Below are 16,257 nucleotides of genomic sequence, written 5' to 3'. Positions count from 1 at the left end.
CACTACGGTTCCCTGCTCTTCCTCGGTCCTATTGGAAGCTTTTAGCTTCCATAGGGGCATCCTTTGGCCAGGTTCTAGAGGTACCAATCCTCCCGAGCTCTCCCGCCTCAGCTTCCGCGGCCGTTACCGCCACTCTTGATCCCGGGTCCTTGTGCTTGTTCCTGATCCATCGATTACTGATGATCATGTTATGCTTCAGAGACCTGGCGGATCTCATTTTCGCTAGAGGATGGAGATTACAGGCAGACCTGACGGATCTCATTTCCGCTAGAGGATGGAGACTACAGGCAGACCTGACCAGTGTCGAATTTGTCGTCGACAGGGTCACATTGCTAGAGATTGTCCCAGATCGAGGGGCCATGCTAGGAGGCGGCGTGGTCTTGCCCATCAGAGACCTTCTACAGATGCCGAGACTCCAGCTGCTCCTTTGACACAGCAGACCACACAGCGTTGGGTTGTGGTTAGGGATGGCAGGCACCCTCGGACCCCCGTACCTGCCCCTTCACCCACACTCCCTGTGGAGCACCCTAACCCCTATGCAGCTCTTGCCTCACAGGATGTTGATCCTTTTTTGGAGGATGAGGCCTTGCAAGCACATGATCTGGATCCCTCACAGGAGGATGCTGCATTACAGTTACAGGATGATTGCACCCTGAGGATGATGTTGCACATTCGCATTGTCATGGTACCTCTCCAGTTCTAGGGACTAGCCCTCGCTTTTCCCCAGAGTGGGAGAGAGAGGTAAGGTTTACATCGTCAGATTTTCCCTCCCTTACCTATGCGAGATGTACCTCCACCTCTAAAGGGGGTCCTTCGTCGACCAAGAGATGTGGTCGTTCCTACTCTGAGTCTTTACGAGGATTGTCTCTTGGAACATTCAGGGTCTTGGGGGTTTTTTTCCGCGTCGACGGAAACAAATTGTAAAAACCCAACTTCATTGTGCAGTCACAGGTGGACCTATGGATATATTGCTCTTGCAAGAGCATAAACTGGATGCTAGTCAGTGTGGGAGATCAGGTAAGCTTCTCTCGGGACACACCTTTTGGTCACCGACTGTTGGTACCAAGGGTGGTGTTTGTATCTCTGTTTCAGCTTTGATCTTGCCTTGCATCATTGGACATGGTGTCATTTTGTCTGCAAGAGCGCAGTGGATCCTTCTTATGCAAGGTACTACACGCATTGGTATTCTAAATCTCTATGCTCCTAACCATAGAGGTGAGAGGATTGCCTTTTGGAAATCTCTCACTACATTGATGCCTCTTGCCGACCATTGGATTATTGGTGGGGATTTTAACATGGTTGAGATGCCAACAGATAAAAGAGGTGGACATGAGGCCTTGGTGCATCCTCTTGAAAGAGCGTCTTGGGAGAGGTTTATACTCTCCATTCATGGTAGAGATTGTTGCAATGAGGATGACATTTTGAGAAGTTCATCCACTCTTCTTTATTCATGGTCTAACACGAGAAGAGATGTAGGATGTATCTATGCACGGTTAGACAGATGTTATGTGGATGATTGGGTGCTTGATAGAGGTGGACATACTTTGATTGCTACAGGCACCTCCAAATCGGATCATTGCCCAGTGGTTTTATGTATTAGAGATCCGAATTGCCATGGATCAGCACCCCATGTTCGCATCCCTGATCATTTGTTTTCAGATGCAGAACTATCGCGTTGCATGCTTGATATTTGGAGATCTCATGACTTCTTACAAGCCTCTCAAAGCCTGGCCTCTGCTCTCTGTGATATTAGTGACTTTTATCACACATGTGCCCTGTCTAAGAGGCAAGAAGCCTTGGACTTAGAAAGGGCTATTAGACGTAGATTGGCTGCCTTGCAGAAAGAGCACGAGACATCCTCATGCTCAATGGGTTGCAGATTCTTTATGTGCTGTTAGAGAAGAACTTCCCTCTCTTGAGCAGTGCGCGGAGTATCGTTTCCATGCCCAGGAATCCTTTTGGACATAGATGGGTGGCAGATGTAACAAACATTTCTTTGCTTCTCACGGCCCATCTCATGCCAGAGATAGTGTCAGGCAGTTTCAGGATTCACATGGCACTCTTCACTCAGATCCTCTCATGGTTAGACAGATTGCCACCGATTTCTATTGCCAGCTTCTTAGTGCTGAGCCGCATTCTGATATGAGACACAGGGCATAGAGGAAGGTTTGGAATGCATTGCCACATTTGATCACCGAGGAGATGTGTGCCGCTCTGGATGCCCCTTTTTCTATGCAGGAGTTTAGTCATGCTCTTCATGCCTTACCTCATGGTAAGTGTCCAAGGGAGGATGGCCTCTCCCCTGTTTTTTTCACTACTTTTTGGGATGAGATTGGGGCTGAGATAACATCGGCTTTGCAGGAGATGTGGGACACGGGTTCTATGCCTTCTTCTCTCACTGAGGGGCTTATTTATGTTATTCCTAAGAGCGGGGATAAGACATTGATTGGCCAGTGGAGACCTATCACCTTACTTGGGACTGCCTATAAGATTCTTGCTAAAGCAGTGAGCATCAGATTGCAGCCAATTTTGCGAATGTTATTCATGATACCCAGAATGGATTCTTACACGGCAGGAGCATCTTTGATAACATTTTCTCGTTTTGGGAGGCCGTCGAATGGGCTAAAGCGAGCAATCAGTCCTTAGTCATTCTGCTCTTGGATTTTGAGAAGGCCTATGATAGAGTGGATTGGGACTTTGACACTTATACAGAAGGACCAGATCTCTCATTTCTTTTGGTTATTCTTACATGGTGGTCTCCCCACCAATCAGTGGAGATCAGTTTTCGGTGTAGCACCTTGCTATCCTAGATGTGCGGTAGATTCTGAGTCCGTACAACATTGTCTATGGGGGTGCAGCATTGCACAGCAGATTTGGGATCCTGTAGCCCAACTTATGGGCAAATTGAGTGGCCAAGCCATGCATGCGACTTGGGGGACAGTTGCTTGGCTCTCCCAATCCGGTCCGCAACTTTTTTATGAGGGCAGTGGTACAGATTCTGTTTTTTTCATTCGTAGAGGTATTGCCCACTTTTTTTTTCCTATTGCAGGATGTTTCTCACTCTGATTATACACCCCCTAGACAGAGGATTGACACCAATTCGGAGATTATTGCCAGTATTACAGCATGGCAGATCTGGAGAGCAAGATGCACGGAGGCTATTGAGGGTGTCCAGATTTTTGGGTCTCAGTGCATTAGTACTATATGGGGTGATATCATCCACACTCTTATGGCTACTTGGGCTCCATTCAGGGGCCCTCTCGTTCTACGCAGGCGAAGCGTGTGATATTTATGCGGGAATGGGACCATGGCATCTTCTTTTCCTCTAGTACCACAAGTCTTACATGGCATCATGATGCTCCTCGGTGGTTGAAATCACCTTACATATTGGGGTGATTCTATTCTCTTCCGGCTTATAGCTGTGATTGTTGTATGTTTTTCTCATACTTAATAGAAGTCTCTTTTTTTTTTTTAAAGAGAAAAAAAAAGAGTACATGCATATGAAGTCAAGGAAGTCCAAAACAACCCTTTGCTTCAAGGTGGGAGCCCAAGGCTAGGTCCAAAACAAGAAAACTCTCGACAACCCTTTCAAAAGAACTTTAAAGATAAAAGAATGCCAAATCTTTGTTGAAATACAAGCCTTATCAAAGTACAATAGATTTGTGTGTGAACAGCCTCTTACAAAGGGCTCTTGTATTTGTGTGTGTGAACACACTCTTAAGGACTCAAGCATAATATCTAGGTATTATATGATAGCTTGAGACCTAAGCATCCTATGCTTCTAAAGCTATAAAAGAAATGTACTTGTTTGAAGTAATACATACAAGAATCACTTCATTGACTCGTGCAAGTGTCTCTCTCTCTAGAGTGTATTCTAACACTTTCTCTTTAAGCTGTCACTGTCTATGCCTAGCAGCTCAAGCTCCTAATCAGCCATGTTTCCTAATCAGCCCCCATAGCCTAGCAGCTTAAGCTCCATGATTACCAACATGGTATCAGAGCAAACCTCTATCCTCTGTATGTTGATGAGCCCTGTGAAGCTCCCGCCATTTACTGCATCTGTTGCCGCTTTCTCTCCACTGCCTACTGCTGCCCGAGAATAGCAGCCCACTCCTCAACAAGCAGCCCTGTTGCCAGTGAGCTGCAACCCATGAAACTATCCATACCTGCTGATGTGCTGCAGCCCCTGCTGCCCGAGAAGAATGTGCACAAAGAAAGAGGAGCAATCCATGTAAGCAAGAAGAGCTGTCCATGCAAGCTTCTGTACGTGCAAACTCAACATTCAACAAGAATCATTAAAATGTTACAAAGCAAGTACAAATTTCATTGCTAAAGGTACATTTGGGGCCTTTCATCATTTCAACAGAGCAATTTGTACATTTCTGTTCTTTTGCAAAAATCCTCCCTTACAAAGAATGCTAAAAAATTAGGGTTTCTAGAAATAAGGGTTTCTGGAATTAGGGTTTATAATTTAGGTTTTTTGAATAATGATGCTATAACAACATCTTAATGCAAAAAATGCACCCTCAATTTTGAAAATTGATGAAGTATTAGGGTTTAATGGTCTGATTTAGTGGCATTGGCTTCAATCCTTTATTAAGACCTACCCGTCATTTTGCCAAAATTGAAAGTTTGATGGAGAAAACTCACACATGGCAGACAAAACTGAAATTCAGCCTCATGAGAGAAGGTCCTTGTGCTTTTATCGAGGGTGAAGATAAGATGCCTGAAGATGAAGATGCAGCCCAAAAGGCTTGGAAACTAAGGGATCAAAGAGCCTTTGGCCTACTAGCCCTTGACCTCTCATCCATCATGTAGTAGATCTCCCAACATCCAAAGAGGCCTATGAAGCGCCGGATAAGCTCTTTGGAGCCCAAGGTAAGAACACTAAAGTTTCACTCCAAATAGAGTTCTGTGGACTTATCCTGCAACCACATGAAAGCTTCAACACTCATGTGAACAAAATTCAGTCCCTCATGAACCTTTGCTTTCACAAAGGCCAATGTCTCATAGGAAGAAGAAACCTGCAAAGAAGATGCAAACTTTGCACAGTATGAAGACTCTTGCGCCTTTTAAAGGTCTACAACAAAATGGCTATAATATTAGCAACCATATCCCAAGGACTGAATCACACACAACTTCTAGAGAAACTATGTTATAGACATAGATTATCCAGATGAAGTGTATACTAGGATAACGCTTGAGAGTGGTGTTGGAATAAAAGCCTTATCAAAGTACAATAGATTTGTGTGTGAACAAACTCTTACAAAGCGCTCTTGTATTTGTGTGCGAACACACTCTTAAGGACTCAAGTATAATATCTAGATGTTATATGATAGCTTGACCTAAGTAGTGATGTCACATCCTATGCTTCTAAAGCTATAAAAGCATTGTACTTCTTTTAAGTAATACACACAACAATCACTTCATTGACTCATGCAAGTCTCTCTCTCTAGAGTGTATTCTAACACTCTCTCTATTTAACCTTTCACTGTCTATTCTTTACCTTCAGCCATGTTTCCTTATCAGCCCCCATATCCTCGCAGCTCAAGGTCCATGATTACCAACAATCTTGAGAGGATGGTTCTGAAAGAAAACCCAGGGGAGAGGGGGAGAAAAACGAACTATCAAAATGCCAAAGAGTCACTTACATGCAATTTAAATTCATTTGCAAACATGGTAGTTATTATAGGCCTTAATGGGACGCAGATTGGAATGCAGGCTACTTCCACCTTTAAAGGGAGAGATGTGTAGTACGAATGATTGATAAGTTGCATGGACCATGAAAACTTTTGATTTCCTCTTTTGAAGAGCTACACTACAAAAGGGACCCACTCAGGGCCATAGGAATGGCCGTTAGATCGCTCGGTTAGTAACCTCATCTTGGCCCGGAATATCCTCTGCCGACTCCACTGGGATATCATTTGCTAGATCAACTACCTCAAGTTGTATCCTTTTTAGGTGAGACAAACCACCCCCCCCCCCCAAAAAAAAAACCCCTTGTCCAACCAGGTGACCAATTGATGCTTTTCAATGGGTACCCAAAGGCACCACAACACGATATCTTCAATACCGGGTGAGCATCGACATCACCCCCGAGCAACATATCGCTCCCCCGGCTCCTTTTATCCCCGGCCCGAACGGTGGGTTCCTAGCTATGCATATAGGTTGCATACTGAGCCTCTAGCAGTAGTGCTCCATCCATCGCACCTCCCCACTAGCTCAGTACTTTCATAATTTATTTCATGTTCATTTTGTCCTTTTTTCTCTGGACATCCAGAAGACATTGATAGTTGTACATTGATTTGTCTCATAGGTCAAGTTCGGCCTCTAGTAGACGTTAATACAGCTTTCTTTCTTTCTTCCCTCCCCCCCAATACACACACAAGCATGTGCTTACAACAGGTAAGGCTAGAAAGCCTCCAGTGGGGCACCGACCTTAGCCTTAGCACTGATTCCGCATTCTTTTGAATAGCACATTTCCATCGCCTCGTCTTTAATTGGGTATGGGAGGCCACTTTCTCTAGGCATAACATTCCCCTAGTGATCTTAAACATCCACGAGGATTTGTCCCTTATGGCCTTTGGGTTGGTGACCAAGGCCGGCTTCTACTAGCCCACACCTCACGGAGTACTACCTATCACCTCACTAGTTGGGCATTCTCTATGCTTCCGGACCCATGGACGTGCTCCATAGTGTGGACATGACACCTCATGGCAAGGGGACTTACTTCTACGCCAAGGGTCATGGGACTGGCACCTCATGGTAGGGGACTGATGTCTACACCAAGGGCCAATAGGCTAGACATGAGAGGCAAGGGAATTCGGTCTGCGCCCATATCTAGATTATGGTATTCCGGTTGGCCTAGGGATGTAATGCTTACGCCCGGAATGACCGCCTATTACAAGCTAAATGAAAGGGAGATTGCCAACACATTCTTATGCATGCAATACTTGCATGCTTGGAACTATATTGTTGTGAAATGTTTTACTGCCTGCAAGGTCTGTGTGTACTTTGCGGGCAACGGATGCCCTTTCCTTAACCGTGTGCGTGCATAACCAGTCCATACACATACTTCTTGGCACGGTTTTTTGCTTCTCCAACTCTTGGATCAATCGGCAAATCAGTGCTACACTGCTGTCCAGCCCTTAGGAGTCCCTTTTAGCTGCTATCTCTTGAATATGTACCTGCTGAAAATGCTTTGGAGCATTTCTATTACCGACAATTTGCAGTGTCATTTAAATTTCAGCATTGCTATCTTATTTGGTTTTGTGCCATCTCACGAACACACGGGAATGGAACGCATGAAAGAGCTCATTTCTTTTTCAAGTAGTACTTGTTTCGAAGGTGCAGTTCTGGGGAAGGGCGTTGGGGTGGCCATCACGCGCGAAGAGCACGTTACGAATAGGAAGATTCTAGGGAGATTACGAATAGGAAGTTCTAGGGAGAATCGAGATCCGATTTCATATGACTTCATGGTGAACATAATCTGCCAGAATCTCTTCCATTCCCACGTGAATATACCGAAATAACAAGAGATTGAACGAAATCAAAGTGAACTGTTCTTTATTAATTGGTTATTTCAATGGGTGGCCTTTACTAGGGTCACCCCCCTTAAATGAGAGGCAAGAAAAACGTTCTGCTGGCTGGGTAACATAATGGCAATGTAGACCGATAAGTATGCGGTCGGGACCATCCTGAACCCCACCCCGATAAGCAATTGGTTACGATCCTGTTCCGTCGTCGGAAAAGGGGTGCTATTCTCACCGATTGTTCCCACACACACACACAACAACAACAACAACAACAATAGCAGATGAGGATAGTGGGATTAATAACCACAAATGTGGCACGACGACCCCTTGTAGACAAACCAGCGTGGTGACTATGGCTCTGGGAGAATCGCCCCTTGACCTGGCTTCAGTGGGACATGCCAGGAAGAAGAAAAGGGGGAGGGGAAGGGAGGGGAGGGGGGGAACCAACCATCTAACTGCAAGCTCCCAATAATCCCTTCTTTCAATACTTGAATCGATTGGGCCAACACATTCTATAACAAGAGGCTGCCAGCTGATAGACCTACCGCCTCCCTGGGGACTACTAGAGCCGGCTCTAGAGAAGTTTCCAGTCAAAGATCACTCTTCCTTTGGTTGTTGGCACACCACAGCTCACGGTTGGCAAGTCCTTGCAGGAAAACCAGCCTGTGGGGCTAATATGGCCCACAGTGGAGACTCAACAGCAGTGCCTTCGAGGCTTCCCGAAGACTAAGCAGATTTGGTGGAGGATTCTCAGGTTGTTCACTTCCGATCCAAGCACTCTCTACTTCATTACATGGAGTGCGATTGCAAGGGCCTGGAAGGTAGGCGCAGCTTTACTTACTTCCTCCGTATTGGTCCCCTTAAACCCTTGAGGCTGGTGTGAACCAAAGACTCATGTTTTTTGGTTGTATATACCTCTGAGGAGGGTTTCTTTGTATCATATTAGCATCTGCCGAAGTTTACAGTTGCATCATGCGGATGTTTTCTTTTGACTTATAAAGGATCTATTCTTGGAAAAAAGTACCTTGTCCTACCTTTTTTTATTTAACCTTAGCTTTTGTAAGTGCCGTTATTAATCAAGCAAAGGGCTGCAAATAGAGTATTTCTACCCCAAATATACTTAAAAAGCTACATGTGGGCTGATCACTGAGAAGAAGGGGGTGTTTTTTGCTAGTGCACACTTGCTTAGGCTGTTTCTAATAATTTCATTCTATCTAAACCAACCCAGTCTCATCATTGATGCACATAGCTCCCAGGCAAGCCCTTTCTGTTGTGCGCTACTCTCAAGGTAGAGAGGACATCAACTTAAAGATCTTTGTCTAGTATTTGGGCAGCATGGAGGAGGCATTGCACACCATAGCTACAGAAGAGCAGGGTTATGAAGACTATGTGCTCCTAGGCCCTAAGTTGGGTTAGTGGGGAGTCACACCAGGGCATCTCATGTAGTGGCTCTTTAGTTGGGACCATGAGGAGACTGTTCTTGAGTGCTGCATGGAGTTCCGCATTGATGCCGAGCTAAGTTGCGAAAAGTTGCTTTTATTTTATGATAAAAAATCTTGAACTCCAGGTGATGAGTTTCAGCAAGTACCCGCAGAGCTTTGTAACGATTTTCCCTTTTGAAATAAAGAAACCTAAAAAGGAGACCGGCACATTCTCGGTTTCTAATGTGGCTACAAAGCACACACCCCACAAGTACACAAATATTGTATTTGTATTCATGCTCTTTTTGCATTGTGCCTTGCTTTTCTCAATTATGTGAGATATTAAGATCTTAAGGGCCAGCCCTATTACAATAACCAAAAGAACAATCTAGGACACCACAACCAAGAGGGGAATAACAAACAGCACAACCAAGAGCCAAATCAGCTCCAAAAACAAGAGCAGCACCATTTTAAAAATCCCAAAAGCTTCCAAGCTGAAACTTTGCACATGATTGACTAAGTAAATATTTGCCTTATTACAGTCCAATACAAGACCAAAAAATTTGGTGAACTGCATCAGCATAAAAAGCCTCACATATTTGTAAAAATAGTTCTACAGTGAGCATGATCCACTGTATAGTTATTTTGGTCAATGATCAAGATACTAGGTAAATCAATTGGAAAGATTTATCCATTGAGCTCTTTTCATATTAACCTGAAATAAAACCAAGCTGATAAATTTTGAATATGGTTCACTATGTAGATGCCTTACTAGAGTCTAGTAAAACGCCCACATATTTTGCTGAATTGCGTTGGTATTAAAAGCCTCACATATCTGTTAAAATGGTGCTATATTGGTCATGACCCATTGTATAGTTAATATCGTCAATAATCAAGATACTAGGTAGATTGGTAAAAACTCTCCATTATGCTCTTTTTACATTTACTCAAAGCATAACAAGCTAATTAAAGAGTCCAGACATGATCAAGGAAGTGTATAAATTAAGCATTAAACGTCATACGCACTTTTTCAGTGTACACAGGGACAAGGTTTTGCGGAATGTAGAAAGTGCCTTCATCTCCCATAACCGGATCACAGACTGGTGACAGCAAGGCCAATCCATTAATCACATTGGCCATACTCTGCAAGTTGCTCAAAGACCTAAAAAGCTGAATTAAAACTCATTAACATATTTGACCTGAGCAAACAACAATGATAAGGTAACATTTCAAAAAAAAAACAAGGGAATCCCTTTACATACATAGATGCATGGATACATACACACATACATCCATGCATACATACACATATATGCATGTGATAGTTAAGAAAGGGCGCCTTTCTTGAGCATTGTCCTGTCTTTATTGACACCCCAAAAGCCTTACAGCCTGTGCAGCCATCATATCTAGGGCAATGTACTAATCCAATTGACCCACACAAGATGGTGCTGCACTGTACGTTATTGTCTGCCAGTCTATACCATCATCTACCGATTCAAGCTGGCCACTAACCTGCCCCTTCACACTGAGCCTTCTACATATCTAGCACACCAAGACTGCACAGACAAACCCACCAATACTTGTACCACTTGAGTTATATGTTCTTACATCCATTGAACTTCCAAAATCACAAGAAATGCATTATTTCCTTCATATGCGAAGACATAAGCTGCCACATATGAATGCTCCACCTTCATATTGTATTGTCCAGGCACCAGCGAGCTCTCATGCTTGTACGGCCACCATTATAAGGGGTAACCAAGGTTGAGCAGCCCGGGCACCCAGCATCCACATATTCACACAGGAAGGTGGCCTAAGAGGCTAGATGGTTTAGAGACTGCTTGGATTAGATTTGGCCCTCTGCCGAGTAGGCTACATGCTACACATGGAGTAACCGTCTACACATGGAGTAGGTAGACTTTATTCTTGGAGACCTTGACCTGACATTGTGGGGCCCGAACGGGGCCCAAGATGAGCTCGGATGGCTGTGGGAGGAGTCTACACTATGGACGGTGGCACCGACTATGACCGCGGACCTACATGGTCATGTCATGGCTGCCCTGTGTATACAAGCCTCCATAGATACATGTCCATCCCCTTCTCCACATAGTTCATCAGTCATCACTGTGATTTACTCCCTAGCTTCTACATAATCTTAGTAGTTCCACATCAGCCATCGAAGTAGGAGCACACCGGTGTAGGGCTTTGCCATCTATTGTATCACTTCAGTAATACAATATCCTTCTCTAAAAGCAGCTCCAGGGCCAAAAAGCAAGGCCCTGAAGTTGTAAAAGCACAAATCAAGAACTTTGGCTATTATTAATAATATTTAATAAAAAGGCAAAAGCATCACTTTTTGGCAAAAAGCAAGGCTTCCCCAAGTATAAAAGAAGCATGAGCCTCTCTCAAGCATCAAGTTGAAGAAGAACCCCTTCATCGCGTTGCCATCTTCGTTCAAGCGTGGAGATTGTCTTCTTCATCATCATCTATGAACCCAATCATGGAGTTTTTCATCGCTACCTGTTGATTTCAGAGCACCTCCAACAACTGCAGTGCCATGTCACCATCTTTCCGTGCAATTGTACGGATCGATACAGTTGTACTACAGACTGTACGGACAGAAAATTTCAAAAACCCTAAAAACTAGAAACCCTAAAACTGCTAAAAAAACCCTAAAATTTGCTTTTTGGAGGTTTTTATCTCCCAAAAACCATTAAAATAGATTCTATATCAGTTTTCTTGACAGAAAGAGCTTGTCTAGGGTTTTCATCATCGACAAGGCTATAGGAGTTGTGGAGATTATTCATGGGATGAGCGAGTGGATTTAGAGCTTAGACATAGAGCTTGGATCTGGACTTGGACTTGGATCTAGACTTGGACTTGGACTTGGATTTGGATTTGGATTTGGATTCACTGGAATATTAGATTTTCCAGTGAGAGATACTTGTGGGTCATCCCTGTGGTGTGCTTGGCATCAGAGATCTTGTGCCTTGACATTGACATCGACTTGGTTATCCTACATCGGCATATATGTTTGTTTTGTATTAATTGATTGTATTGATCCTGACCAGCGTGCCTGTGGATTGTTCCTGAACAAATTCCTGAAAGGGAGCGGGGCCTGTTCCCCCCTAAATGTGGTGTACTGTGCAAGATCCCTATTCCCTTTCCTCTCCCCCCTCTCTCTCTATATCTCTATCTCTTGGACACATGGTTGAGTCTGTCACGGCATGCCCCGCTGGGCTTACACTAGGAGACCTGAAGGGCATGGCCTCCCCCATCCTCTTCGTAAGTCTTGACTACTCTATTCTCGGTGGCCCAAGCGACAATACCCCAAGTGATAATCTGGGTCAATGCCCTGTCCATAGAAAAGATGCGGAGAATCCGTTGCCAGATCGGCTGAGCCTTCGGGCAATCCCAAAGGCAATGTCGCTGAGACTCCTAGGAGTGGCCGCACCTCGGGCAAGCTGCCGGCTGCCCTCCGACTGCCAGCGAAGTACCCACTGCCAAACTCCTGTGTGCCGTCAACTAGAGGAAGAAAGTGATCTTCCTCGGTCGAAAGCTATCCCAAAGCCTCTTCCAAAAATCTAAAAGGAAGCGCTGCGATAGGCCTTGAGACTGCCAGTGTGCTGCTGTTGCCGATGTGCCATCTATCTCCGACATCTGGATCCTACGGCCAAGCCTCGCTGTATATGCAAAGAAAGAGGCATCCAGGGTCTCCACCCAATCTGTGGGATCATGCCATGTCCACTCTCTAGGGTCCCAATGCAGCTGCGTGAGAGGTCAGCACTCCCAAATCCATAACCGCCAAAATCTCTCCCTGGCCACCTTGGCCAGTGCTGGACCTATGTGCCATGCACGTGCCCGAAAACCAACCACCATCACCCTCTGCAAGGTGCAGCCTCTGAAATCCTCCAAGGGATGCTCTGATCTCTCTACTCTGCCATGTAATCCAATAGAAAAAGTATGCAGACAATTGTACTCATCTGCTCCATGGACCGCCACGAGAATATCATGTCTAGTGAACACGCCTAACCATATCCAAGGGAGGGGGGGGGGGGGGGGGGGTTCTGGAATAGGAGTCAGACACTCCGAGGAATAGCTGAGTCAATGTTGATGCTGAGCCTGTCTCTACCCTAGATCCTTGTCAGGACTGTCTCCTGGTCCTCCTGAGGTAATTGCTTGTGTGTACCAATCTCCAAGAGACATGGTGGTCCCATGCTCAAGGCGCCCCACAATATCTGTGGTCAGGCCCCTAGCATGTGGCCACTGGGTAAATGGATCTAACGATTTCAGATCAAAGGCTGTCGAAGTTGCTCCTCTAAGGCCACTGGAACAATCTGTCTGACAAAGTAGACCAGTTGTGAATCTGTCCTCAAAGGCAAGACTAAAACCACGGGCTCACATCTCTATGAAGATCCTTCTAGTACTCTGCGGCCACGGGCCTCCAAGGCTCGGAGTGCGGGCTGAAATCCGGGCCAAGAGAAAATCCTTCCAAGGCTCACTACCGGGTTGGAGTCCTTCGACAATCAACTTGCCTGACAGGGCACGGCTCTATATAGCTCGATCAATGAGACCTAGCCCCCCTCTGCTACGTGGGTGAATGATCACTCTCCATGCCACCTTGGCCCTGGCTGGCCTCCCGTAACTTCCGGCCCACAAGAAGTTCCAAATCAAACGTTGTACCTAGCCAATACAAACACGAGAAAAGGCCCAACACGAGGTGATGTACCACATGGTGGCAAGCAAGACCTGGTTCGCAACCACCGCTGTGCGTGCTAGGGACAGCCTCGCCGAGCTCCAATATAGAAGCTTCTTCCAAATACTCAGAAGAAGCGGAGCGAGCTGCTTCTTGGGAGAGATATCAATGCCAACCTGGCAGCCGAGGTATTGGATTGGACTCCTGGAGTGCCCCTCGAGATCCACAGGAAAGCCTCAACTAGTCACCAAGTCGGGGTGGGTGCTGAGTCTACCCCAAAACCACACTACTTCTGCCAGTTAATATGTGCTCCTGATGCGCGGCATAAAATCTCTATCACCTTTGTGAATCTCTAGAGATTCCCAACATCTCCAGCAAGGCAGGCTACTGTATCGTCTGCAAACACTAAGTCCAGCAGCTCCTCCTGCGTGCGGAGGGGAAGGCGCAATCCTTGAAGTCCGGTCTCTTGGGCGGAGAGAAAACTACTCATGGCCTCGGTGACAAATAGAAAGAGGTACGGTGCCAGAGGACAGCCCTGTCGAACCGAGCGAGAAAGGGGGAATCTATTGCCTCAGGCTCCCTGAATGAGAACCTGGCTGTGAGATGCTGAATAAAGCCCTGAGACTCCACGAATCCACTCCATGGGGAATCACATCCACCTCATAGTGCCCTCTAGAAAGCTCTAATCCACCCTATCATCAGCTTTCCCAAAGTCAAGGACTAGCACAATGAGGTCCTGCTTTCGCATCCTGGCCGAAGCTGTCGCCTCCAAAAGGTAAAGATGTTGTCCAGAATACTCCAATCCTGAACAAAACCGGTCTAAGTGTCATGGATCACGTTTGGGAGGGAAGACTGAAGTCGCCTGCTGATGGCCTTGGCCAAGATCTTGTAGGCCATCCCTAGGAGGGTGATGGGTCTCCATTGACGGATCTCCAATCTATCACCACCCTCCTTCGGAATCAAATGTATCAAGCCCTCTATGAGCCTCTCTAGCATGGCACCTGTGAGCATAATCCCATTGAAGGCAGCACGAAGGCCACCTTCCATGAGGTCCCAATGGCGAAGAAAGAAGCAGGAAGCCCGTCCACTCCCGGGCATTTGCCCCTGGGTAATGCCTTCACCGCCTCCGCCAGCTCCTCTGTTGTGAAAGGGGTCAATAAGAAAGACGGAAGGGAGGGGGGAACCACCTCTCTCGTGTGTCTCCAGACTCTCTCGCGCGCATCCATCACCTGGGGGTATAATGGGGCACCAGGAGAAGAGACCGGAAGAATTTTGTGGGCGATGGGTCTAACCTGCGGGAGATCGGAAACAATGACTCCATCCTGGCCACGTAGCCTGCGAATATCGTCTCTCCTCCTATGAGGGCCGGCTATCTCAAAGAAGTCTCCAATAACTCAATGAGGCCCTGGCATGGTATCTATACCCCATCCTCCTCTCCTCAATGGATCGAATCTTTGTGCGGGCAGCAACGATCTGACTCTCAATCCACAGGCTGTCCGGGGAACTCTCTTGAAGATGTTGTAAAGAGGCTAGGCCCCTCCTCAAACTCCTATGCTGCTCCCAAAATCCCTCCAATCTACTCTGGGATGCCTCCTGTAGGAAAATACTGACCTCCCCAAGGCCCTCATCCAAAGTGCACGATGTAGATCCTGAGGAAAAGTCCAGACCCGCCCATATCTGCTCAATCCGGTTACAAATCTCGGGGTCCTGAATGAGGCTGTCTGGAATCTTGGAGCTCGCATGTCTGTCATGCCTCCATGGGTCCTCTAGGGACAAAATAACTAGGGCATGATCTGAAAATGTAGTGCCTGCCAAAATACCAACCATGCCTCCACGGCTGCAAGCCCAATCGCCAACATAAAACCTGTCCAGCCGAGAGAGGTTGGCGCTAGTGCTCCACCTATCCGATCGAGAAAAGCTAGGACTCCCAGACTACGCCCAAACTCTGGAAGATGCCAAGGGTCATGTCTCGTAAGAATCAGTATCATCTCCTCCCATGCAGAGTACTCCCCCCTGAGAGAATGGCCGTGCCACCTCCAAGTCTGTCCTTTGATGCCTCTAACATGTTGAAGTCACCGCCCATGCACCAAAAATCAGCCTGGGGAAGGGCCTGTCGGACAGTGCTCTAAAAGATAGCTCTACCTGCAACCACATTTAGGGCATAAATGTTGAGGAAGCCAACGCTATCCTCTCCAATCAGAATGGTAACCCACTGAGCACGTCCTGGAACTATGACTCCCGATCCTATCACAAAAACAGCAAAAGCTGCTCACTGACAGAGACACACTCCTCCCTGCGTCCCTGAAGGGCCGAAGGATGGAGAACAAAAAGTATGACTCCTGCCTGGTAGAATCTTCCCTCTGTAGGATGGTGCTCCTGAATGAAAAGAATGTCGATAGATCCCCCCACTATAGCTCGATGCAGCTCTCCTCTAAGGACGCCTTGTCTCTGAAAGCATTGAGGCCCCCCTAAGCCTTGAATGTTCCATGAGACAATCCTCATATCAATCTCTGTGTGAGGCGGAACTACCGGAACTGCCCTCCACTTGAAGAGTCTTCGGTGCGGGCTTAGATGGGGAATAGTCACAATCTGTCCTGGTGCGTGG

At 46.4% G+C, this 16,257-nt stretch overlaps 1 protein-coding gene across 2 annotated transcripts in view; it reads right to left on the bottom strand.

Moving 5' to 3' along the window:
- Positions 1-16,257, bottom strand: part of SOS4 (pfkB-like carbohydrate kinase family protein) — a 205,708-nt gene that overhangs the window by 92,690 nt on the left and 96,761 nt on the right. For both annotated transcript variants that reach the window (XM_086794545.1, XM_086794546.1), the window contains exon 5: positions 9,983-10,056. In XM_086794545.1, the coding sequence (XP_086650671.1) occupies positions 9,983-10,056 (74 nt within the window). The remainder of the gene's footprint in view (positions 1-9,982; positions 10,057-16,257) is intronic.

The sequence above is a fragment of the Cibotium barometz genome, chromosome 61 (assembly GCF_041138505.1).
Source record: "Cibotium barometz isolate CiBa-2024 chromosome 61, ASM4113850v1, whole genome shotgun sequence".
NCBI lineage: Eukaryota > Viridiplantae > Streptophyta > Polypodiopsida > Cyatheales > Cibotiaceae > Cibotium > Cibotium barometz.
Note: the sequence above shows the minus strand (reverse complement) of the source record. Positions and strands in the feature narration are given on the sequence as shown.